This window comes from Oreochromis niloticus, linkage group LG22, assembly GCF_001858045.2.
Source record: "Oreochromis niloticus isolate F11D_XX linkage group LG22, O_niloticus_UMD_NMBU, whole genome shotgun sequence".
In the NCBI taxonomy this organism is placed as follows: Eukaryota; Metazoa; Chordata; class Actinopteri; order Cichliformes; family Cichlidae; genus Oreochromis; species Oreochromis niloticus.
Window position 1 is genome coordinate 4,820,906 of NC_031985.2, and position 27,900 is coordinate 4,848,805.

The 27,900-nt window shown below is 38.7% G+C and overlaps 1 long non-coding RNA gene and 3 gene segments (V, D, J or C); 1 reads left to right on the plus strand and 3 right to left on the minus strand.

Annotated features, from left to right (window-relative positions):
- The window catches only part of LOC102076541 (Ig kappa chain V-V region MOPC 21-like), an 811,057-nt gene that overhangs the window by 451,947 nt on the left and 331,210 nt on the right, over positions 1-27,900 (minus strand).
- Positions 1-27,900, minus strand: part of LOC102076925 (Ig kappa-b4 chain C region-like) — a 489,463-nt gene that overhangs the window by 366,658 nt on the left and 94,905 nt on the right.
- LOC100711718 (Ig kappa chain V region 3381-like) lies at positions 13,055-13,786 on the plus strand. The segment is given in 2 exon segments: positions 13,055-13,220; positions 13,414-13,786. Coding segments are annotated over 2 exon segments (360 nt in total).
- Positions 21,895-22,621, minus strand: LOC109196612 (uncharacterized). Its single transcript, XR_002058025.2, has 3 exons — positions 22,609-22,621; positions 22,344-22,406; positions 21,895-21,952 (listed from the first exon to the last, which is right to left on the minus strand). It is a non-coding gene; the product is annotated as an uncharacterized LOC109196612 (long non-coding RNA).

Sequence of the window (27,900 nt, forward strand, 5' to 3'; positions counted from 1 at the left end):
AAAGTCCTGAGCAAAGAGACCCAGCAAGCAGCAGCAGTGTGGACAAACAGCATCGGAGAAGAAAAGCAAACCCAACATCCTGACTGATTGGATGAATGACACTGTGTTTCCAACGAGCTGCAAATTCACTGTGCTTGTGAAAAGAAAGTTTAAGGAGAACTGAGGAGACTGTTGGAGACATTTGCCACCTTTGGAGAAAATGGCAAGAAGAGACAGTGGAACACAGGACAAAAGCTGAAGGAGAACTGCCGGCTGTTGGACTGTTGAAGTGGGAGAGGACAACAGAGTGAGAGGAGGTAAGAACACAGAGAATGCTGTTGTTTAATGTGGGAAATCAAAATTTGGGTTAGCAAACCCGGGAAACAGAAAACTGACTGCTTAAGTTGGAAAATTGTGAAGGAGTCTGAAACACTGCAAAAAGAAACATATACAAAATCACACACACAGGCAGAACATGTATTAACCCTACTAACAGTCAAAGCAGTTTGCAAAGAAAAGTGTCTGGACTTCTTTAAGTTGCTTGAAGACGTTTCACCTCTCATCCGAGAAGGTGACAAAGGAGGGGGGATATCCCCTTGGGGGGATACTCCCACTGGGTTTAAATCTGGGACTCTCGGCCATTTGACCTTAGAACTGAAGAAGCTTCTCGGATGAGAGGTGAAACATCTTCAAGCAACTTAAAGAAGTCCAGACGCTTTTCTTTGCAAACTGCTTTGACTACGATGACCTGGATGACTGAGAACCTTCACAGACAACCCTACTAACACAAACACAAGAGAGCCCATGAAGAGTAGGCAGCATCTTGAGCATGTGAGTCTGTTTATCATCTTGTCCAAGTCACCTCGTGTGATGAGAAGTGATGCAAAGATCAGTGAACTCATAGCACATTGGTTACAAAATAATCAAATAATAGCAGAGAAGTGTGTAGGAAAGCCAGCTTTAAGAACATGCCCTGCTGGAGATGCAGCTCCACAGACATTGATTAAACCTGCCTAATAACACAAACACACATGCAATGAAAATCAGCTTGTTATCTCTCATCAGTGTTAAAATAGTGTAAATTTAACAGACACTTGTTATCAAATGCTGAATTTATCCAATGCTGACAGTTAACTCTCTAGGTTGCAAGACAACAGTTTAACTTGTGGGAAAAAAAAAAAGATTCTGGTTTGACCAACCAGTGATCAGACAATAAATTTAGTTGTTAATATAGTAAATTGGGAGATGCTTTCTGCCTGATTGATGCAGCACAAGTAATTTACTGTATGAGGGAAAATTCTATTTTTGTGATAATATTTTGAACATGCATTTCTGTTGTCCTGTCATCTTAGTGGGTTAATAGCTGATATGCAAATTAGTTGATGGTTCTTAGATTAATGAAAGGTGATTGAATTCTAGCACAAGTGAGTGTTGGAGTTTGTTAGAGTGGAGGCTCTAAAACACTGAGTTTCCTGTTGTGATGCGCGAGTGAATTCTGCACCCAGATACACAACTCTGAATACATAAGAACAAACTTCTTTTGTGAAATGCATGACAACATGTCACATGTTTTATGATGACAGGGAAAGAGGAAAACTGAATAAGATGGGTCTGTGGCCTGAATGAGTGAAATGCACAGACAGACGTAGTGATTAAATTCATAACTAATAAGACATTAGGCTTATGTTGTGTGTTGTGCGGCTGATGGTTGGTTTGAAGTTTATCTAGCTGATGATTTTTCTTTTGTTGTGAAGTTGAGCCTGCCAATTAGTATGATGGTATGATAAATCATGCTAATGGTATGATTTACCCTCCTGAGATGAGGAGCGTGTGTCATGACTTAACGAGGCCTTTTTATTTTGTTACTTTCACAGTGCACTGAAAGTTTTGTTTGATAACCTCTGTCTTTGAGCAGATCTGCACGATTAGAACAGAAGCGCTATACGACACGTCGTCGAGAAAATTGTTGCAAGTGAGTTTCTCCACATTGAAACGGGCTCGGGAGAAAGTCACTTATATGGGACAATTAGAAAGTAAGTTCCTGGAATGTGGGGCCTCCCTGCTGCTGCGGAGTCGGGGCGGTCTGCTTCTCCCCACCGCAGGGAAAAGGGTAACACCACCTGGGTCTGGGCGCAATTTCCCCCTCCAGGGGCAAGGGTACCTAGACCCGGTGCTTAGAGTACGCTTGGGGAGTGTGATTGTGTGTACAGTGTCTATTTATGTCTGTCTCCACGTTGGGTGAGTGTTGAGTAATTGTATATGAGAGCATGAGGGTGGGAATGGATGTTTGTATCTGTGTGTGCCTGTATGTCTGTGTCTATATGTCAGGTTGGGTATCAGACCCCACCTCTCTGGGGACATCTCAGGCCCTCCAAGGTTTGGAGGCCCATCTCCCCCACCACTCCCCCTGCCGGTGGCAGACGCCCTCAGACATCGGTGCATTGGTGGCTCTTTGTGTCCGGGGTGGGCGCCCGGGTACCCACCGGCTCACTCCTTGGCGGCTGCTTATCGGGGAATGGAGCCTGGGGCTCGCTCGGGCCACTTCGGGGATGGGGTGCCCTCGGCCTCTCGGCCCGGGGCTCGGTCACTTAGGCACAGCTGGCTGCCGGCGGAGCTCACGGGCACGTCACTGCGACCCCCCTGGCTTCTGCTCCGCGGCTGCTGAGTGACCCCTCATCTGGGACTCCCCTCAGCTCTTTCTGGGATAGTGGCGCGGCTGCCCCTCTGTTGGTCTTCCTTGGTCTCTTGTGTTCTGGGGGCCTCTGGATGTCTGGAGTTTTGATCTCCTCCATACCTGCTTCACGCCCTGGAGGTCGGGGCAGTGGCCCCCCACACCCTCTAGCAGATCATTACATGAAGGAACCTTTCTTTCTCTCCTTTCTTTCCACCAGTCAAGTCTGTCCCGTATTCAGCAAGTGAAAATAAAATAAACAATAAAAGGTGAATCAAATGGACCATTACGGCAAGGCTGGGATGGTCCATTTGGTAAAGTAAATCCGTTGGGCACCTTTCTTTGCCTTTAGACAATAATTCTGATGGCAAAAGAACCAAACGGGACAGGTAAAAAAAAGAAAAAGAAAAAAAAAAGAAAGTAAGTTCCTGTCCAAAAGAATTCAACGAGGAAATCCAGTCTAAATTCTTTTCTTTTTGAAATGACATCATTTTGCTGAGAGTGGAAACTAAATGCGACGATAGGTTCCACTATCAGCAAAGAAAGAATGAATGAAAGAATGAATGAAAAATGAGTGAGAGGAATAAAACTGACTGACTGACAACAGCTGACAGAAGCTGACAGACTGACTGATATCACTGTGCGAAAGTAACCCCCACCTGACGAAGGTGCGGATGAATCTATGTGTGTTTCTTTTTACAGGAGCAGAAAGATGACAGCAACATTTGAGGTTGCGTGACGATTTAACCTTTTAAATGCCACTTTCTGTGTCTGTGCATCTACCAGGGGTGTTATTCACTACCTTGTGTTGCTCACAGAGATAACTGTGAGAAAGTGTGTATACACCTGCGCAGCGCTAACATTTCTACAGCATTACAGTTCTTCACGTGAGTTGATCATGTGATTTATACCAGGATAGCTGGTTGATGTTTTTCTACTACAGGATTTCTGGGTTCATGTATGAAGAAAACTGTGTTTACAGGTTATGAGTTGGTGATGCTGTTACACTGTGTTGTTGGGGAAATGTGAAGGTTACTTTGACGATGTGAATAACATGTGAAACATTCCCTGTGTTGAAACTAGTGTCACTTCTTTCCGCAGCTATGGATGGTTAACTTTATGGTCTTTTTATAGCACCTTTGGAACCTGTCAACTTGTGCCTGACCACCAGGATTGTCCATGTGTGTTGCTAATATTGGTTTTCTAAGAGTGCATGTAGAGGTTTCAGCAGAGACGGACAAGTAACATGAGAAAGCAAATAAGAGATGCAGTGTTTGTGGAATAGTTTAATATGGGGCTCATTAGCTGGCCACTACTGAGCTCCTAGTGATAGCTAAGTGGAGTGACTTTGCTTAAGGGAAGTCACCGATTACATTAATGTTAACTGAGTACATGGGATGATCCATGTCTGAGGCAAATTATGGCAATAATTGTATTTTTCTGATTTGAGAAAACCTGCACATGATACTTGTCCTGTTGATGCTGAATGCTTTATTACTCTTATGATGCAATTGTTTATAAGTGTGAAGTTTGATTTCACTTCCAGATCTTGTTTTCCAGGCCATGATGGTGTGTATTTAGGCTCCAGACAGAGCCAGATTTTAAGCAAACTTAATATGCAAAACACACTGACATCTTTTATTGCAGGGTTACGGTGCTGCTCCAGAGGGGGAGACGCCCTGATGTTGCTTGGGACATGATCTAGCTAACCTTTTTCTTTCAGACAGGAATCTAGGTTTGATGAGTTGACTCATGGGAGTGTCCATGCGTCAAGAGGAGGGGTCCAGAATTCCAGAATTACATGAAACTATGTTTTCTATGTTTTCTAAACTATGTTTTTATGTGATTAACAGTTCAGACGGGTATTAAACCTATGCAAAGTGGTGCATCTGTGTTCAGATGAGGCTTTGATGGTCCATAAATGAAGCTCACTGAACTAAAGAATGTGGTTTGATGATGGTTTACATGCTTTCCAAATAGAGGTTTTTCCTCCTAGCAAGGAAATACAGGTGCAGCAGTCAGAGTATTGCTGAAAGGAATCTCCTGAGAAATCTTCAGAGGCCCAGTGAGAAGCGAACCCATTCCAGGCATAGCTGACAGTCCAGGCAGTGGTTGAGGTCAAAGGTCGAGCTGTTTGGGGCCCATCATGAGATCAGACTTTGGAGCCACAGCAAGGACCACGAAGCTGCGTTGGAATGAGAGCTGTGCCAAGGGGGCTTTCCAGAGGCCAACAGAGGAGATTGTGGACGACAGACAAGCACCTGAAGGATGAGGGGAGCGTGCCAAGCTCATCGACAGCACAGGGGGAGTTCGAGGATGTCATCATGAGTCTGTGAAAAGCACAGGAACCAGAAGCTATGGTGGTGATGACAGCAGTTTCCTATGAACATCACCTAATGGTGTGTCACTGTACTGTGTATACGATGACACAATGAAGACTGCTGGGATCATAACAGCAGTAAGATAACTGGATCCAGCACCCTTTCCACAGAGGGTTTTCCTGCAGAGGATGGAAAATGGAGGATATGTATCCCCCACAGGACAAGGAGGCCTGAAGTGAGGTGATGGGGGTTGGCAGAGGCCATAAAACTAGAGTGCTGAAGAGGTCTGCAACTTTCACGATAGCTGAGACCCATGTTGACAAGCAACAAACTCAACTGGTATGTTTGAATGTCTATTCTACATACATTTGGACTCTGGTCCGATGGACAGTGATGGAAACAACTGGAAGAGACATTTACCATGCCCTGCAGAGCTTAAACCACTCTGCAGAGAGACTGTGATTTACATGCCTAGAGGAGGAGCACCACCAAGCTGGAGTGTTTTTGAAAATGTTCATTTCTCTTTTGACCATTAACAATTCACTTGTAGGATGCAGTTTACCATTGAATAGGATCAATGAGAACTTGGATAACTGCTAATATGTTTGTCAGACTGTGTACGTTGACATATGCTGAGTATAAAAATGGTTGCATTGACACTGTCAGACATGAGGTATTCATAACTGGGGACCTTTCTAGCATAATTGTCAAAAGGGGGGAATGTTAGGTTTTTGTATTGTTGGTTGTCATTTATGCTTAGAAATATCTACTTATATATGCTTAGAGTTTTATAATTAGTTGTAGATTGGTAGAGGTTTTGATCCTTAATAGCCTGCAAACTTTGTGTGCATTCCAGAGCACTCTGGGAGCATGGGAGAGGTCATACCTTGTCTTATTGTTTTATGGTAGGATAAACGTATCTATATCTGTTTTAGGCTAAGTGCCTTTTGTTTAGATCCTGACTCTTGGTGGGGCTGTCACTTTTGTGTTCGCTCGCTTTGTGGTATAGTATCACTTCCTGTTCCTGCTCAAACACAGTGGTGTCTCTGAGTAGCTTTTCTGCTTAGCAATTTAACTTAAATCTTTTGAGACATCCCTTTTTCATAGTATAATCTTAACGTGCTTCATCTGAATCACCCTTTCTGTGTACTCACTACCTAATTTATAGCCAAAGTATTCACTCACTGTCTCTTTACTGTTTCGCTAGCTTAGCTTAGCTCGTAGCCGACTCGTTAGCACCATGGCTACTTCACCTGTCCCTCCTGCACTTTCCTGCTCATTGTGTCAGATGTTTAGTTACTCCTCGGCCTCCTTTAGCAGTAATGATACCTGTAACAAATGTAGCATATTTGCAGCTCTGGAGGCCAGGATTACTGAATTGGAGACTCAGCTTCGCACCCTTCATTCACCCGTAGCTAGCCAGGCCCCTGTAGCTGGTGCAGCCGAAGATAGCGTAGGCCCCGCTAGCTGTTCCCCGGCAGACCCCAAGCAGCTGGGGAAAGAGGGCAGCTGGGTGATGGTGAGGAGGAAGCATAGTCCTAAACTGAAGCCCCAGGTACACCACCAACCTGTTCATGTGTCTAACCGTTTTTCCCCACTCGGCGACACACCAGCCGGGGGTCAAACTCTGGTAATTGGTGATTCTGTTCTCAGACATGTGAAGCTACAGACACCGGCAACCATAGTCAATTGTCTTCCAGGGGCCAGAGCAGGTGACATTGAAGGAAATTTAAAACTGCTGGCTAAGGGTAAACGTAAATACAGTAAGATCATAATTCACGTCGGCAGTAATGACACCCGGTTACACCAATCGGAGGTCACTAAAATCAATATTGAATCGGTGTGTAACTTTGCCAAAACAATGTGGGACTCTGTAGTTTTCTCTGGTCCCCTCCCCAATCAGACCAGGAGTGACATGTTTAGCTGCATGTTCTCCTTAAATTGCTGGCTGTCTGAGTGGTGTCCCAGAAACGATGTGGGCTTCATAGATAATTGGCAAACCTTCTGGAGGAAACCTGGTCTTGTTAGGAGAGACGGCATCCATCCCACTTTGGATGGAGCAGCTCTCATTTCTAGAAATATGGACCAATTTATTAAACCCCCCAAAATATGACTATCCAGAGTTGGCACCAGGAAGCAGAGTTGCAGTCTTACACGCCTCTCTGCAGCTTCTCTCCTCCTGCTACCCCCCCAAAAACCCATCTCCATAGAGACTGTGTCAGCTCCCAAACAGACAAAAAACAAACCAAAACCCAGCAATAAACAACTTAAACATAAAAAATCACAAAGAAAGAACAATACAGTATCCACATCTGAACCAAAGAGTAAAACAGTGAAATGTGGATTATTAAATATTAGGTCTCTCTCCTCCAAGTCTCTGTTAGTACATGACTTAATAATTGATCAACAAATCGATTTACTCTGCCTTACAGAAACATGGTCGCAGCAGGATGAGTATGTTAGTTTAAATGAATCAACACCCCCGAGTCATTCTAACTACCAGAAATCCCGAAGCACAGGCCGAGGGGGCGGTGTGGCAGCAATTTTTCACACCAGTCTATTAATTAACGAAAGACCAAGACAGACTTTTAATTCATTTGAAAGCCTGATGCTTAACCTTGTCCACCCCAGCTGTAAAACTCAGAAACCAGTCTTACTTGTTATCATCTATCGTCCACCTGGGCCTTACACAGAGTTTCTCTCTGATTTCTCAGACTTTTTATCTGATTTAGTGCTCAGCTCAGATAAAATAATTATTGTGGGTGATTTTAACATCCATGTAGATGCTAAAAATGACAGCCTCAACATCGCATTTAATCTGTTATTAGACTCAATTGGCTTCTCTCAAAATGTAAAAGAACCCACCCACCACTTTAATCACACTCTAGATCTTGTTTTAACATATGGCATAGAAACTGAACATTTAAGAGTGTTTCCTGAAAACCCTCTGCTGTCTGATCATTTCCTGATAACATTTACATTTACAATAATTGATTACACAGCAGTGGAGAGTAGACTTTATCAAAGTAGATGTCTTTCTGAAAGTGCTGTAACTAAGTTTAAGAATATAATCCACCCACTGTTATCATCTTCAATGCCCTGTACCAACATAGAGCAGAGCAGCTATCTGAACGCTACTCCAACAGAGGTCGATTATCTTGTTAATAATTTTACCTCCTCACTACGTACGACTCTGGATACTGTAGCTCCAGTGAAAACTAAGGCCTCAAATCCGAAGTACCTGACTCCGTGGTATAATTCTCAAACACGTAGCCTAAAGCAGATAACTCGTAAGTTGGAGAGGAAATGGCGTGTCACAAATTTAGAGGATCATCATTTAGCCTGGAGAAATAGTTTGCTGCTTTATAAGAAAGCCCTCCGCAAAGCCAGAACATCTTACTATTCGTCACTGATTGAAGAAAATAAGAACAACCCCAGGTTTCTCTTCAGCACTGTAGCCAGGCTGACAAAAAGTCAGAGCTCTACTGAGCCAACAATCCCTTTAACGTTAACTAGTAATGACTTCATGAACTTCTTCACAAATAAAATTTTTATCATTAGAGAAAAAATTACCAATAATCATCCCACAGATGTAATATTATCTACAGCTACTTTTAGTACCATTGATATTAAGTTAAACTCTTTTTCTCCAATTGATCTTTCTGAGTTAACTTCAATAATTAATTCCTCCAAACCATCAACGTGTCTTTTAGACCCCATTCCTACAAAACTGCTCAAAGAAGTCCTGCCATTAATTAATTCTTCGATCTTAAATATGATCAACCTATCTCTAATAATCGGCTATGTACCACAGGCCTTCAAGGTGGCCGTAGTTAAACCTTTACTTAAAAAGCCATCTCTAGACCCAGCTGTCTTAGCTAATTATAGGCCAATCTCCAACCTTCCTTTCATATCAAAAATCCTTGAAAGAGTAGTTGTCAAACAGCTAACAGATCATCTGCAGAGAAATGGTTTATTTGAAGAGTTTCAGTCAGGTTTCAGAGCTCATCACAGCACAGAAACAGCTTTAGTGAAGGTTACAAATGATCTTCTTATGGCCTCTGACAGTGGACTCATCTCTGTGCTTGTCCTGCTAGACCTCAGTGCTGCGTTCGATACTGTTGACCATAATATCCTATTAGAGCGATTAGAACATGCTGTAGGTATTACAGGTACTGCACTGCAGTGGTTTGTATCATATCTATCTAATAGACTCCAATTTGTTCAAGTAAATGGAGAGTCCTCTTCACACACTAAGGTCAATTATGGAGTTCCACAGGGTTCGGTGCTAGGACCAATTCTATTTACATTATACATGCTTCCCTTAGGCAGCATCATTAGAAGACATAGCATAAATTTTCACTGCTATGCAGATGACACGCAGCTCTATCTATCCATGAAGCCAGGTAACACACACCAATTAGTTAAACTGCAGGAATGTCTTAAAGACATAAAGACCTGGATGGCCGCTAACTTTCTGCTTCTTAATTCAGATAAAACTGAGGTTATTGTACTCGGCCCTGAAAATCTTAGAAATATGGTATCTAACCAGATTCTTACTCTGGATGGCATTACCTTGGCCTCCAGTAATGCTGTGAGGAACCTTGGAGTCATTTTTGACCAGGACATGTCCTTCAGCGCACATATTAAACAAATATGTAAGACTGCTTTCTTCCATTTGCGCAACATCTCTAAAGTTAGAAATATCCTGTCTCAGAGTGATGCTGAAAAACTAGTTCATACATTTATTACTTCCAGGCTGGACTACTGTAATTCTTTATTATCAGGATGTCCTAAAAACTCGCTGAAAAGCCTTCAGCTGATCCAAAATGCTGCAGCAAGGGTACTGACAGGGACTAGAAAGAGAGAGCATATTTCTCCTGTTTTGGCTTCCCTTCATTGGCTTCCTGTTAAATCCAGAATTGAATTCAAAATCCTGCTCCTCACATACAAGGTATTAAATAATCAGGCCCCATCTTATCTTAATGACCTTGTAGTACCATATCACCCCATTAGAGCACTTCGCTCTCGCTCTGCAGGCCTACTTGTTGTTCCTAGAGCCTTTAAAAGTAGAATGGGAGGCAGAGCCTTCAGTTTTCAGGCCCCTCTTCTGTGGAACCAGCTTCCAGTTTGGATTCGGGAGACAGACACTATCTCTACTTTCAAGATTAGGCTTAAAACTTTCCTTTTTGCTAAAGCATATAGTTAGGGCTGGACCAGGTGACCCTGAATCCTCCCTTAGTTATGCTGCAATAGATGTAGGCTGCCGGGGATTCCCATGATGCATTGAGTTTTTCCCTTCCAGTCACCTTTCTCACTCACTATGTGTTAATAGACCTCTCTGCATCGAATCATATCTGTTATTAATCTCTGTCTCTCTTCCACAGCATGTCTTTATCCTGTTTTCCTTCTCTCACCCCAACTGGTCGCTGCAGATGGCCCCGCCCCTCCCTGAGCCTGGTTCTGCCGGAGGTTTCTTCCTGTTAAAAGGGAGTTTTTCCTTCCCACTGTCGCCAAAGTGCTTGCTCATAGGGGGTCATATGATTGTTGGGTTTTTCTCTGTATTTATTATTGTGCTATCTACTGTACAATATAAAGCGCCTTGAGGCAACTTTTGTTGTGATTTGGCGCTATATAAATAAAATTGAATTGAATTGAATTGAATTGAATTGAATAGATGAACTGCTGGACTTCCAGGCCAGCAGGTTTAGGGGAGTCTTCATGGGGTCACATCTTGACCACACACACACACACACACACAAGGTATTCTTTGTTCACATGCATACCTATGTAAGATGTCATATGTTAATGAACCTATACATATTCATGTAACCACAATAAAAGAGCAGTGTTACGGGGGAGCGGATGAGAGCAACTGGGGTCAAGCGACGGAACGGCGTTTGTCCGGTTCTCTCCCGTGCACGTAAAACATAAAGAACTTTGCCTACTCGTGTCTTGCTTGCTGTGTAATTAAATTGTCTTCAACGTTCCAGCGAATAGGTTCAAGCTACAAACCTATCAACTGGTCTCTCCTCAGTGTGAAGGAGCACTGGGTGACCTCACTGAGCCCACCTTCATCCACTTGTTTGCATTGAATTCAGTGAACTGTCTTTCTGCAGCACACTGGGACTCCAGAAGTTTCTGTCAGGTGTTTTTTTTTTTTTTTTTTTTGATCTGCTCTGACAGTCACTTGTTCACACAATGTTTAACTTCCCTTTAAGAAACCTCTCATGCATCATATAATAAGTCTGTATTACTCGGAAACAGATAAAGATAAGAGGTCTCCATCAGTACTTCACATAGATTCCAATCGTTTTTTTTTTTTTTTATTGCTTTTTCCAATATGTCCAGGTTTAATTCTGAATAGTATTATTTAATTCACCCCACCAGTAAAAGTGTCACAATCCAGGTGGGATTGGATTTTGTTTTTTATTCTATTTCTTGACATTTAAATCAAATCATTAAAAAACTAAATATCCTCCGCCTCTAAAACCCATTAGAGTTCATCAAAGAGCATACCATGACCAGTTCTGACACCAACAAAAAGATGGAGTTCCTAAACGTCTCATTAACCATGCTGACACTCTAGATTCCAGATTCCAGGGATTCCAGATCATTTTACAGGCAGTGGATCAATTCAATTCAAGTATTTATTGTCATTGTCGGAACAATGAAATTGTGTTTGGAGCTTCTACAACAAATAATAATAAATACTAAATTCCCCTTAGTCCCAAGTGTGACTATTTAACCCAGTGTGACTTCAGTGCAATGAGACGGTCCTTAGCAAAAACATGAGAATATGACAGGTAATGTTCATGGGACATTCAAACAAGCCCTGAGAAATATGACAAAGTGCAACAGTGCAACCCGTTCAATTATTGTACTATGAGATATGATAAATGTCTATATTTCATACCAGTTCACAGCTATTAATAAGTTGGATATGGTTATTGTCCGTGAGAGGGGGGGCAGAGAGGGGGGGGCGAGTTCAGGAGCCTCACAGCCTGTGGATACAGGCTGTTGGCTCTGGCCTAGTTGTAATAGTTGTAGTAGATCATCTCGGTTGTACTGAAGTAAACCCAGACTGTGTGAAATGATACACAGTGCCACCAAAAGTGCAAAAATGTAGGCGCTCCGGGCCGCTGCGTCTGTGCGCGCCGCCATCATCAAACTCTGACTTTACTCTGACCATCAGTGGAGTCCAGGCTGAAGATGCAGCAGTTTATTACTGTCAGAGTCTTTACTATTCTAACAGTCAGTGGGTCTTCAAATTGTGAAAAACTGAACAGACTGAACAGAAACTGCACTGACTGCTGTTCACAGTCTGTTAATTTCTCACCTTTTATCTGATTTGCCAAAACTTGAAAGGAGCCGTCAGACAGAGAATGAGAAAATGCTTAGTGAACTTTGACCTCAGGTTCACACTGGAAAATATCATTAACAACTGTATCTTTCAAATGTGAAGACTTGAATCAAAAACAAAAATCTTCATGAAACTTCTACAGCTTCTTCAGATCTGATTCTGCTCAAAAGTCAGTTAAATACTTGATTTTATCAAACTGAGATTACAGATGGAACATTCTTGTTCTGATTTCTGAATCTCACCACTAAGAGCTGAGGTGGAGTTTTCATTCATAACACCTGATCTTACTCACAGGTGGAGACACATCTATCGCTGAGAAATACTACAAACTACATGTGCTGAGTTACAGTCATCACAATAAAAACCTGAGGAAATCTGAGCTCACAAAGGTTTTTGTTTTGGGAGAAACTCACGTGACTCCCATGTTTACAGCTTTTGCAAATGTCCAAGACTGCTGGTTGGAGTTTATCATCATTTTGATCTTAGAATCACTTCATGTGGTATGTTTCTCTATTCTAATCTCCACATTGTAAACACCTGTGTCAAATTGGAAAAAACACATTGTTGTTACTAATGACTTGTGAAAAGACCAGAGTAGAAAACTGAAAAGCATTTTTTTTTATAATCTACAATTAACTGTCAGAACATTCAATGTCCTCAATATGTAATAATGTAAAGTGGAAATACCTTCAGTACTGAGAAGGAAACAGCTGCAGCTGACTGACTCTGTGTGTTTGCATATGTGTCCTGCCTCTCTGCTCACAGCTGTTAAGAGGCCAGTGTTGATCAGTGGCTGTCCAGGCCTTTCAGAGCCACTCACACACCAGCAGCACAATGATGATGTCACTGACTCTACTGCTGGCCACCCTGGGGCTCCTTGTTCAGGGTGAGACTCTCTGTGAAAACTTTGCTTCAGCATGCAGCCAGGTTCACCACAATGATGTTCTGCTATGATGGAGAAACTCTGAAACAAGCAGCACTGACCTTCTTCCATCTGTTCTCCATGTTAGAGAAATGATCCTCTAATGTTTGGATCTTGATCATCTCAATAACTTTTCTCCACTTTTTCATGCTTTCAGGTTCATCAGGAGAAATCATCCTGACTCAGACTCCTGGATCTCAGTCTGTTGTTCTTGGACAGACTGTCTCTGTCAGATGTAAAGCCAGTTCAAGTGTCAGCACATGCCTCCACTGGTACCTTCAAAAGGACGGAGAATCTCCCAAACTCTTAATTTATTATGCTACCAGCCGTCAGTCTGGAGTTTCTGAACGTTTCAGTGGAAGTGGATCTGGGACTGACTACACTCTGACTACCAGCAGAGTTCAGGCTGAAGATGCAGGAGTTTATTACTGTCAGCAGTGTAACAGCTGGCCGTTCACACAGTGATACAACGCTGTACAAAAACCTCACACAGCTGGAGAGGAACTGAGAAAAAAGTTCATCTGAACTGAGAGCTGCTCAGAAACACACATTATTTTATCTGTATAAAATAGTTTTATATTTTTTTTTATAAATACATGTTATAAATGTTAATATCAATATTTTGTGAATTTTTTTATTATTTTTATTTTTAAGCAAGAAGTTATTTATCCTATAAATAGAATTTTATTGCTACAATTAATTATCTGTAAAACAGAGAATATCGATACGAGCAACGATTGAAAGCAATCATTTCAATATTTTATCTTTGGATTATGAAAGCTCGAATCAATTTTCTCAAACCCAAAAGACTAATGACTAATTCATCCTGCTTTAAGTTCTACAGAAACACAAATATTTATGGTTACCATGTAATCATCTTTAAAGCAAAAACTTCAGGTAACGTGTCTCTGAAGCGTTTTAGGTGCATACACGCTCTGTATTATATATTACTACATTTGAATTTATCAGTACATATTGACATTTACAGATTTTTCCATTAACACAGCTGATTTGAAGAGTTTTTATGTTTCATTTTACTCATACTGTTCCACTCTCCTTTTTCTCCCTCCCTTGCTCACAGACACATAACTCGTATGGCAGTCCATTCTCCCTGCAGCACAGACTACACTGCCCATGAGGCTACATTCTTTAGGGCTGTGCCTGTAACACTCTGCCTGTTGCCTTCATAGTAAATCATTTTAGTGAATAATGTTTATAAATATTTCTTCACGTCATTATGCGGGCCGCAAGTAGAGGTGAAATGGGCCGTGATATTGAGACACAGAAATTAGAGCTTCTTGAGCCTGGAATTACCAAAAATAGAGAGGGCACAGCCTAACATATGAAACAGGAAAATACCGCCGTGTAAACCCTTTATTTCAACAAAGTAAGTGTATTCTGAATGCCACCTTTTAAACGGTAACTGTAACGGAATACAGTTACTCATATTTTGTATTTTAGATATGTAAAGGCGGTACATGTATTCTGTTACTCCCCAACACTGGTCTGCAGGGAGCCTCAGGGTGCTGCTCCAGCTGTAGTGGCCGTCATTCTGCAGCGCCCCGGGGCTCCTGCTCTCCTCTCCACTGCTGCTTCTTCCATCCACCTTCCAGGACAGCCTCCAGTCTGAGGGGAAGCCCTTGTTGGCCACACACATGACTGTAGCCTTCCCCTGCTGCAGCTCCTCACTAAAGGTGTCTCTGTTATGGGTCGAAAATTTCACATTTCTATCAAGTAAATTATTCCATGCCGTGTTTCAAATTAAACTGAAGAGTTGTAAGTCCATTAGCTCTTGGTGAATAAATAATGACATAGTCTAATATGCCACGTGTCGTTGTTTCTCTCAAGCTATATTTACCAAATTTTGACTCTTTCAACTCTAACACATCGATCCAAATTCACCCACAGATGTTCAACTGTCTTAAAGTCTTAAGGACTTGAAGGACACAGTAATGATTTATGTCAAAGAACAAATGGTGTCATAAATCGGCTGAGCAGGCAGGAAAGGACTCAAATGCAGCTACTGCAGAGACTGATACAGTTCACTGAGGACACACACACACACAAGCATGTACACAAGCAACACATAGCACTTAGAAAACATCACTAGATTAATTGATAATCCTGAACACGTACTTTGTTCACACCTGTTTCTGGACAGGAGTTCTTTAAATCTCAGACTCCTTATCTCCACCTCATCCTGGACAATTATCCTCAACTAAGTCTCCACCTGCTTCATCTCTGCCACCACCAGCTTCTAGACTCTTATCTGCTTTGTTGCTTCAGCAGAGTTTCACTGCCAAATAGTTCATTAATCAAACTTCAGTAAATCTTCATTTAAATAAACTCTGTTTAAACATACAGATGACACCCTGCTCTTTAATTTCAATTATTAGGATATTTTTTATCTATATTGTCAGAGTAAAATGCAGGTCAAAAAACAACTTTCAGACTAGAAAATATGAAGAGCACACAGACAATCGTTGGTTGGACCTCAACATCTTATAGAAAATACTAAATGTGTGTATAAGAATATATTTAACCATGTTGACTGCACATTACACTTGGTGTGTCTGTAGACATTTTTATTTTGGTCTGGTTTAATAAATATTACAAAATCTCTCTTTTTTAATGTGCATTTATTAAACTCACAGAGTCAAAGAACATGTTTCCTTGTTACATTTTTATTGTTTTAAAATTTTGAAATATCAGCTTTACAACAGACACAAAAAGATGAAACTAGAGGAGATTGTTGTCATTATGAGATGAAAATATGACTATTTGATGTGTTTATTTTTTTTAATTCTGCAAACAAAAAGAAACAAAGAGACAGAAGAAAAAAATCATCAAAGACTCAGTGACTGACAGCAGGACTGGGAACACTGGTCTCTCCTCAGTATCTCTGAGACCAGAGTCTGGGAGCCCTGGGTGGCCTCACAGGTCACAGAGCCCACCTTCCCCCACTGGTCTGCAGTGAGCGTCAGGGTGCTGCTCCAGCTGTAGAGGCCGTCATTCTGCAGCACTCCAGGAGTCCTGCTCTCCTCCCCTCTGATGCTGCTGCTGCCACTGCTGTCGCTCGTCTTCCAGGACAGACTCCAGTCTGAGGGGAAGCCCTTGTTGGCCACACACATGAGCGTGGCCTTCCCATTCTCCAGCTCCTTGTAGGAGGGACCCAGCACCTTCAGGGCGGGGCGGGTATCACCTAGGAAACACCAATCAGCTTAGAGGACAGGAACCACAATTTGAATTTCTCCGTTAAGAAGTTTCTGTCAGGTGTTTTTTCTGCTCCACCAGTCATTCACTCACACATTGTTTCACTTCCCTTTAAGAAACCTCTCATGCATATCAGCACAGAGAGAATCATCACACAGTTTGACCTGAAATATGTTCAAACTACACTGGAAATAAAAGAAGCAGATGTGGCAACATTTACAGCAGAAGTTTGGCTTTAAAATGGTGAGAACTCTGAATTATAAATAACTGATGAAGTTAGTGGAAACAAAGACAGTCCCCCATGTCATTACAGCAAAATGTTCTTCGTTTAGACATTTTATTGACAAAGTCACACAACTGGAAAATAAATCTGAAAAAGACTTTGACACAATAAAAAGACCAATGATATATATATATATATATATGCCGTTTAGGAAAATATTATATATATATTACAATCAAAGTCTGAATATATAGAACGAAACTTGAATATATAGAATGATCTTCTGAATATATAGAACGAAACTTGAATATATAGAATGAAACTTGAATATATAGAATGATCTTCTGAATATATAGAATGAAACTTGAATATATAGAATGATCTTCTGAATATATAGAACGAAACTTGAATATATAGAATGAAACTTGAATATATAGAATGATCTTCTGAATATATAGAATGAAACTTGAATATATAGAATGATCTTCTGAATATATAGAATGAAACTTGAATATATAGAATGAAACTTGAATATATAGAATGATCTTCTGAATATATAGAATGAAACTTGAATATATAGAATGAAACTTGAATATATAGAATGATCTTCTGAATATATAGAATGAAACTTGAATATATAGAATGATCTTCTGAATATATAGAACGAAACTTGAATATATAGAATGAAACTTGAATATATAGAATGATCTTCTGAATATATAGAATGAAACTTGAATATATAGAATGAAACTTGAATATATAGAATGATCTTCTGAATATATAGAATGAAACTTGAATATATAGAATGAAACTTGAATATATAGAATGATCTTCTGAATATATAGAATGAAACTTGAATATATAGAATGAAACTTGAATATATAGAATGATCTTCTGAATATATAGAATGAAACTTGAATATATAGAATGAAACTTGAATATATAGAATGATCTTCTGAATATATAGAATGAAACTTGAATATATAGAATGAAACTTGAATATATAGAATGATCTTCTGAATATATAGAATGAAACTTGAATATATAGAATGAAACTTGAATATATAGAATGATCTTCTGAATATATAGAATGAAACTTGAATATATAGAATGATCTTCTGAATATATAGAACGAAACTTGAATATATAGAATGATCTTCTGAATATATAGAACGAAACTTGAATATATAGAATGATCTTCTGAATATATAGAATGAAACTTGAATATATAGAACGAAACTTGAATATATAGAATGATCTTCTGAATATATAGAATGAAACTTGAATATATAGAACGAAACTTGAATATATAGAATGATCTTCTGAATATACTGAATGAAACTTGAATATATAGAATGATCTTGTGACTATGCATGCCAGATGCTTCGGTTATTAGTAAATTTGGTTGTGTTCATTAGAAAATGGGTTTTTTTGGTGCCAGACACTAAAAATTGTGAAATATCACAATATTGAAAAAGTTCCAAGGCTATTATTTAGGTAAAGGTTGATAAGACTGGTTTTATCTTCATATTCCTTTGTGCCATTTAAATCATAAAAGTAGTCAAATAAAGTGTTTAAAATATACTTTTCTTTCATGACAAACCATACTTGTCACAGTAAAAAAAATGTCACACTATATGTTACATATCATGGTATGATGTACTAATTTATCTGTTAATAAACACGAATTGTGATTCTTTTATTAAATAAAATATCTGTTATACATTTTTAACTATCAAACAGAGAAATGTTTTTATTTAAACTCTTACAGGCTGATATTTGGAAAAAAATGACACATAAAAGGTAGGAACACAGAACACTTTATTTGTGTATTTCCAGTACCCAGAGGAAGAAAAGAGTATTCTGTAGTAACAGGGCAACACTGACCTTAAAAAAACAAAGAAAAGAAAAGAAAAGAAAAGAAAGGGAAAGGAAAAAAACAAACAAATTACAATTAGCCTGTCTAATCAAGTAAACAAATTCCTTAAACATTCCCTAAAGAATGTAAACCAGGTTATGTTTAACAGTTATTATTATTATTATTAGTAGTAGTAGTAGTAGTAGTATCATTATTTGATAAGAATGCAATGTCATATGTCGATGATGATATAATGTTCATATTTCAGCTATATATTATTATATATTTCATGTCTGTCACATTTATAGACAACTTGCTGGCAGTGTTGGAGATACTCAACAAAAACTATTATTTAAAGCTGTGAGTTAAGCTGGAAATCAAGTGAAAATTAATATGAATTTCAATGTAAAGCATAAATGTTCAAATGGGACACTGAAATAAAGCTTAACTCATCTCATTTGAAAATGTAAAGAAAAGTTGCTCTAGGTGGCAGATCTTTCAATGACCACATCTAGCTATAGTATTTAAAAATAAACAAAGGTATCTGAAATACAAAACATGGCTGATAAACCTGTATGTTATGACATTACCACTGACATTTTGCATTGTGTGGAATAGCTGGACACAGGAAGCATTTGAGAAAATTGAATTCTATGTAACAGTGAGGTTGTGGCATATTCTTTTGCTCCCTGCAGGGGTACTAAATAATCTAATGTTACTATGGGTCATATCAGAGAACAGAGACAAAACATGTCATATAGGCAGGAAAACAGATAAACTACAATCCAAAAACAAAATATGCCTCATATGTATAAACTGAAACCAAATGCATCCATCCATTCTCTTCTGCTTATTTTTATCTGTGTTGCTAGCCTATTCCAGCTACCACAGGATGAGAGGCAGAGTACACCCTGGACAGGTTGATAATCTGATGCTGGGTTAACAACATTAACAAGAAACAAGAAAATTAAACATGCATATGCAAAATAGAAAGACAAAAACAAAATCCTCATCATTTCTACAATCCTTGAGAATACACATCATGCTCTTCCAAATCCTGGTGAATTCTGTATTGCAAAATCCATGTCTGATTTGAAAGTAGTGTACACTACATGAACTGGGACACGAAGGATATTTTCACAAGTATTGGTCACTGGAAATCTGCAGTTAGTGATGAACTCAAGGCTTGGCTTTGGAGAAAACCCAGGGCTGGAATGCTGTCACATCCAGTGCAGAAAACAAGAATATGTTCCAAAGAGACATCACTTTCAACTATAAGATAGAAAAATACAAAATCAAAATGAGATTCTAACTAGGACTATTGGTATACTGATACATTAAAATACCAAAAGATTAATGCAAAAGTAAAACATGCATATTTTGAAAATTAAGCTGTACTTTGGAAGTCACACATGAAGCTAATTAGCATTTAATCTATACAGTGAAACCATAATGTTGAAAAAAGAAGTTAGTGAAGACCACAACAATTTAAGCTTAGGTGGATGCAGAAATAGTCTATTATTTGTACTCAGTAAACAGGATTGGTAATAATCCATTTATCTACGCTTTTAATACACTGAAGTGAAACTGAAATCACATTTGGGTACAATGTTCCTTGTAAATTCAGCACTTGCATCAGTACTTGGTATTCTATACATACTGCACAATCCACTTTGTATTGTCTCTGTCCTGTCTTTGTTTATTGTACAGTTAGTATTGTACAGCTATGATTATAGTATTGTATAGTTAGTAATTAGTACCTTTTTATCCCTTAATTTTACCCACATTTAGCATGTTATTTATTTGTAATTTCTAGTATTACATCTCTCTGAGATATATCTTTTATATACTTATAAATGCACCATGGTTTCCAGTTTATTTAGACCTACTTTTAGATAGGAATATTTACCGCATTTGTCAGAATTCAACGTTTCTGTGAAATCCTGCCTGCTTGTATGGCTACTCAACAAAATGGCATAGTAAATATTAATATTATGTTTATGTATTATGTATTAAAACATAATACAAGTGACAATGTTTAAGGGAGGTTAATCTTTGCCTTTCTCACGCTCATTTTATGAACATACATACATTTGCTGAAATGCTCAGGATTACTTACTGATTCATTGTTCTCACGTAAAAAAAAACAACCTTGTCAGGTCTGACATAAATTCACTTCTGATGACACAGTTTTTTCTTACAAGGTCTCCATTCAAAGTCTGTTTGGAAGTGAGTGATGGCTCAACTAGTTTGGTGTGGCATGCCAGCAAAATCATTAGCCTAGGGGAGGAAGAAAACAGTGTATATGAAAGTTTTGTTAATGACAACAGACTACAATACAATACAGTACATTAAAAGGTTTAATTTTTGTTAACTCTAAAAGACATCAATCCAGTCCAATCTGATCAGTGCTCATAGATCCTTTTTGGAAATACCCAAAGTTGACCTTTAATAGCATAATAATCTAAGTAACAAAAAAAATCTTTTTATGAAAAAGGATCTAAAGCTTACCTGCATCCTTCAACAACTTGCTGGAAGGCAGTCCTTATTGCCTGCATTACTTTGTCTGAGTCCCAGTCACAGGTAAACTCCAGTGCAGATTTTATATGTCCATTTTCAAAAAGCCAAGCTTTTTTGTTACGCCTTGGCACATGCGCAGTTAGATGGTCTGGCAAGAGAATCACTTCTTTGGTGAATGACTGAGCCACAGAATGTGACCTGCTTAGCTGTGCTGGAAACCTAATAGAGGATAAAGGCAAAGTAAACATTTCTGCATGTAACATATTCACACTTGTCTGTTCAATGAAGTACATTTTATTAAAAAAAATACACCATGCTGTACACATGTCCAATTTGCATTAATAAACACCCTCTAGCCCCATGGTAGCTAGGATAGGCTCTTGGAACCCTGAATTGGATAAGTGGAAGAGAACGGATGGATGAATGGATAGATAGATGATGGAGGATAGATGATGGAAGATAGTGGGATGGGTGGGTGGAGAAACTTAACAATCACATAAAAATTTTCTTAAATTCACGAAGTACTTTTTGTTGCTTTAAAAAAAGTTTCATTAAATTATATACTGCCAAAAACTATGTATTGTAACAACTGAATTATGTGCTTTGCTTTTACACAACGTTTGCAGATTAAGTTTACGGGGCGTGAAATATTATAGAAATCGCATGTTTCCACAATTAAACAAATTAACTGTTGTGCACAGTTTAGTCTCCACAATCACACGCTGTGAGTCTATTGCACACTGTTTTTTACTGTGATATTTTTGTTTACTTAGCTTAGTCTAGCAATTGAAACCTGCCAATTACTAACCTTATGTAGCAGATTTCAAACGGTTGACTGCGTTGTGACGACAGACACAGACTGGCTGGAAACTGGATTTATTTCTAAAACACAAAGTGGAGCAGCAAAATCAGTGTCACACAGCAACAGCACGCCTCTGCTCATCCCAGTGTGGAGTCCATGCAGCACTGCTTACAATATATAAAAGAAAATACAATCTATCAAAACAATGGTGTGGTTTCCCTCAACAGCCACTTTCAAATCAAATGTAATAGTGGGGTAAAACAGAGACAAAGATGAAACAAGGTGCAGTCAAAAATAAGCCACTAATAATAACTTATAATATTCAAATTCCCACTAAGATGGATCAAATACACAATACATATTCAAACAACTTTAACTTTTACCAACATGGCTGAAAATGCTATTCAGTGTGCAGCCTCAGATCATGAACTCATTATACACAGAAAACAAAAACTATACATTTACACATACCTAAAACACAAAGTGGAGCAGCAAAATCAGTGTCACACAGCAACAGCACGCCTCTGCTCATCCCTGTTTAGCACAAGTAAGGAACACATAAACGGATGGTGTAACAGATAAAAGGCAGTTCCAATTACTATTTTCCTCGTTCAAAGTAATCAAAAACACTTTGGGAGCTTTTAGCCAAAAGAACTAACACTTATTAAAGAAAAATACACCAAATTTAAGCGTATAATTTAATACAGGGAGAGGAGCTACAGAAAGTGTGCCTCACCAGTGTGGAGTCCGTGCAGCACTGACTGGGAACCCCCACACAGTGTTGCCAACTCCTCAGTAAGGAAAATCGCTATTGGTTGTCCTAAAAGTAGCTAGAAGTCGCTAAATGACGTCATCACCTAATTTGCATAATTGGTCATGCTAATATAATTGTAACCTATGTTGTTGGAGAGAGAAATAACATCGTGGAAGAGACATAAAGTGAGTAAAAACCTCCTAAATGCATTTAGAGTTTATTTAGAACTACAAATTAAATTTCTTTTAGCAATTATTGTTTTTTCTAATGTCAGAATTCCAGCCCTGCTCCTTTACCCGGGCTTGGACCGGCAAAAGTGACCCGAAATAGGCACTCTGGTGGAGTTACTTTGTGTGTGTGTGTTTATAAGTAGTTTTAAACCTTGTGATCCACAAAACAGCATAACAGTAAAAGAAGAACTGACTGCGTTACAGCACCCGCTGCTTGTTGAGAGTAAAAGCGATACACGCTTTCACGTCTTTTTTAGCGACTTCCTTTAGAAAAAAAGTCGCTAGGGGGTCTGAAAACTCGCTAAATATAGCGACAAAGTCGCTAAGTTGGCAACACTGCCCCCACACATGCAGCATGTTTACAAGTGGTGTCACACTGATTAATGTCTCACTTCAACAGTGACATGTGGAACCTTAGTTTTACAAAAATTAAATTTACACAATAAAAAAAACTATATACAATACAGTTTTGAGAATGTTCACACTCAGTATATTATATCCCAGCTACATAAGTTTACGGGGCGTGAAATATTATAGAAATCGCATGTTTCCACAATTAAACAAATTAACTGTTGTGTACAGTTTAGTCTCCACAATCACACGCTGTGAGTCTATTGCACACTGTTTTTTACTGTGATATTTTTGTTTACTTAGCTTAGTCTAGCAATTGAAACCTGCCAATTACTAACCTTACACTAGTAATTTCAGTGCATTTAGTTCCGTTCTTACCTCTTCTGCCTTGGGCCCTTTCGAGTGAAAGGTCTGAGATTGTAGATGGGACCCGTTGTGGGGCACTCCTGTGATGTGGAAGGCACGTTCTCCATAACGTTAGCTGGATAACCAGGGGCTATCTGACCGGGGAGGTTCACTGCATTTGGTCTTCCACGTTGAAACAGTGAATAAATTTCTTCATCAGTAGTACGATGCGGTACACTGGTACTAATATTAGGTTGGCCAGAACATGCATTTGCCAGGGTGTTTATTAGCTCCCATTACTTAGAATTTGAGCCACAAGATTCCGTGCAGACTGGTTCATAGTGCCATTCCTCGCAGGTACAAACAAGGAAAACACTAGATGGCGCAAGCGCCTCCGTGACGTCAAGTTTCATTCTATATATTCAGAAGATCATTCTATATATTCAAGTTTCATTCTATATATTCAGAAGATCATTCTATATATTCAAGTTTCATTCTATATATTCAAGTTTCATTCAATATATTCAGAAGATCATTCTATATATTCAAGTTTCATTCTATATATTCAGAAGATCATTCTATATATTCAAGTTTCATTCTATATATTCAGAAGATCATTCTATATATTCAAGTTTCATTCTATATATTCAAGTTTCATTCTATATATTCAGAAGATCATTCTATATATTCAAGTTTCATTCTATATATTCAGAAGATCATTCTATATATTCAAGTTTCATTCTATATATTCAAGTTTCATTTTATATATTCAGAAGATCATTCTATATATTCAAGTTTCATTCTATATATTCAAGTTTCATTCTATATATTCAAGTTTCATTCAATATATTCAGAAGATCATTCTATATATTCAAGTTTCATTCTATATATTCAAGTTTCATTTTATATATTCAGAAGATCATTCTATATATTCAAGTTTCATTCTATATATTCAAGTTTCATTCTATATATTCAGAAGATCATTCTATATATCTAAGTTTCATTTTATATATTCAGAAGATCATTCTATATATATAATAATTTCCTAAACGGCATTCCATAATATATATATATATATATATATATGTATATAACCCCCGAGGACCTGGCATCCACATATGTGGACATCACATTTTGGGTTGTCTAGACCAAAATACGAAATTTTGCGCTACAAGGGCCTGATTTCCACTTACGAGGACAATTTAAAACTAATGTCTTCATTTGTGACTCATTTTTCTTAGAAACAAAAATCAGGTTAAAAAAATCTGGTAATTCTTTGTTTTTACATTCATCGGGTTCCAATCAGCCCAAATATCAAAGAGAAATTAAAAATGCATCCCATGGAAGAGTTCGGGTCTTAGGAGGTTAAACGTCCTATTTTTGGTAAACAAAGAAAACGTTCATTGTTCAAATAACAGTTGATGTTGTGAAAATTCTGAAACTAATTCCAGGATAAATAACTTTTTTCTTCTCTATAATAAAAGTTATTTCTATTTCAGTTTGACAGAAATGGAGATAAAAAAAATATTGACATTGCAGAGCTAATCTGAATTAGCCCTGTCAAAGAGGGCAAACATCTATCCTGAAACTATTTAAAATAAAAAATACATTTCTAACAAGTGATAAAAAACTAATATTTATTAATAAACACAGTTTAATTAACTTACTTCCAACATCCAGTCTGGTTCCTCCACCAAAAGTCCACCACAGTGATACAAACTCATTGAGGCGCCGCACAAAAACCTCTGACTGTAGAGAGACACGGCTCTCTGACTCTGAAACAAACAAACTCAACAAAATCATTCACTGTTTGCACAGCAGCAATGACTCTGATATGGTTTCTTCAAAAACCATCATACAAATATTAGTTTCAATTCAATTCAATTCAATTCAATTTTATTTATATAGCGCCAAATCACAACAAAAGTCGCCTCAAGGCGCTTTATATTGTACAGTAGATAGCACAATAATAAATACAGAGAAAAACCCAACAATCATATGACCCCCTATGAGCAAGCACTTTGGCGACAGTGGGAAGGAAAAACTCCCTTTTAACAGGAAGAAACCTCCGGCAGAACCAGGCTCAGGGAGGGGCGGCCATCTGCTGCGACCGGTTGGGGTGAAAGAAGGAAAACAGGATAAAGACATGCTGTGGAAGAGAGACAGAGATTAATAACAGATATGATTCGATGCAGAGAGGTCTATTAACACATAGTGAGTGAGAAAGGTGACTGGAAGGGAAAAACTCAATGCATCATGGGAATCCCCGGCAGCCTACGTCTATTGCAGCATCACTAAGGGAGGATTCAGGGTCACCTGGTCCAGCCCTAACTATATGCTTTAGCAAAAAGGAAAGTTTTAAGCCTAATCTTGAAAGTAGAGATAGTGTCTGTCTCCCAAATCCAAACTGGAAGCTGGTTCCACAGAAGAGGGGCCTGAAAACTGAAGGCTCTCCCTCCCATTCTACTTTTAAATACTCTAGGAACAACAAGTAAGCCTGCAGAGCGAGAGCGAAGTGCTCTAATGGGGTGATATGGTACTACAAGGTCATTAAGATAAGATGGGGCCTGATTATTTAAGACCTTGTATGTGAGGAGAAGGATTTTGAATTCAATTCTGGATTTAACAGGAAGCCAATGAAGGGAAGCCAAAACAGGAGAAATATGCTCTCTCTTTCTAGTCCCTGTCAGTACCCTTGCTGCAGCATTTTGGATCAGCTGAAGGCTTTTCAGCGAGTTTTTAGGACATCCTGATAATAGTGAATTACAGTAGTCCAGCCTGGAAGTAATAAATGCATGAACTAGTTTTTCAGCATCACTCTGAGACAGGATATTTCTAATTTTAGAGATGTTGCGCAAATGGAAGAAAGCAGTCTTACATATTTGTTTAATATGTGCATTGAAGGACATGTCCTGGTCAAAAATGACTCCAAGGTTCCTCACAGCATTACTGGAGGCCAAGGTAATGCCATCCAGAGTAAGAATCTGCTTAGATACCATATTTCTAAGATTTTCAGGGCCGAGTACAATAACCTCAGTTTTATCTGAATTAAGAAGCAGAAAGTTAGCGGCCATCCAGGTCTTTATGTCTTTAAGACATTCCTGCAGTTTAACTAATTGGTGTGTGTTACCTGGCTTCATGGATAGATAGAGCTGCGTGTCATCTGCATAGCAGTGAAAATTTATGCTATGTCTTCTAATGATGCTGCCTAAGGGAAGCATGTATAATGTAAATAGAATTGGTCCTAGCACTGAACCTTGTGGAACACCATAATTGACCTTAGTGTGTGAAGAGGACTCTCCATTTACTTGAACAAATTGGAGTCTATTAGATAGATATGATACAAACCACTGCAGTGCAGTACCTGTAATACCTACAGCATGTTCTAATCGCTCTAATAGGATATTATGGTCAACAGTATCGAACGCAGCACTGAGGTCTAGCAGGACAAGCACAGAGATGAGTCCACTGTCAGTTTAAATACAGTTAGATCCAAACATTTGACACATTTTTACAATTTTACTTTGTACATCAACAGAGTGAAATCTGACTTAAACAATTCAGACTTGACTGAAATCCAGACCTTCAAGGCCCATAAAACACCTTTTGTATCAGCTGTTTAGGAATCTCAGCCATATTAAGACATTGTCCCACATTTTCAGAGGCACACAATTAATTGGACAAACCAAGATAATTGTTAATATAAAAACAGTTTTTAATATTTGGATGAAAATCCTCTGTAGACCATCACTACCTAATGCCTTGAATACATGGAGATCACCAAATGCTGTGTCCTTCTTTGAGATGCTCTACTAGGTCTTTACTGAAGCCATCTTCAATTTCAATTTCAATTTCTGCTTCAGTTTCAATTTCTGACTTGACCATTGAAGAATATCCTATTTCTTTGCCAGAGTAAGTCGTGGGTGTTTTTTTTACAGTTTTCTTTGAGCCATTATCCATTTGCACTGTGAAGGGTAACATTGGCTCCACCATCTTTGACAGGTGATGTGATTTGCTTCAGATCAGTTTTTCTCCTTTGTAATCCAATCATGCTGAAAAAACTTCATCTTGGAACTGTTCCTGCTCTTTTAAATGTTTAACTGGCAAAGTTTAATCCAGTCTTCCAGTTCTTGAGGGTAACCAGTGGTTTGCAACCAGTAGCAGTTTCCTTTCATGAACATGACTCTTGATCTCTTGACAGTAGACTTTGAGTATGATACAACTACCTGGGTTGGTTGTAGCTCAAAAGCATCTGTCCAGTGCATCTATCTGAGTCTGAATGTTTGTAAGTGTTATATAAAAAAGCACCTACATAAGAAAAGCATAGAAAAAAATTCTTGTATTTCTT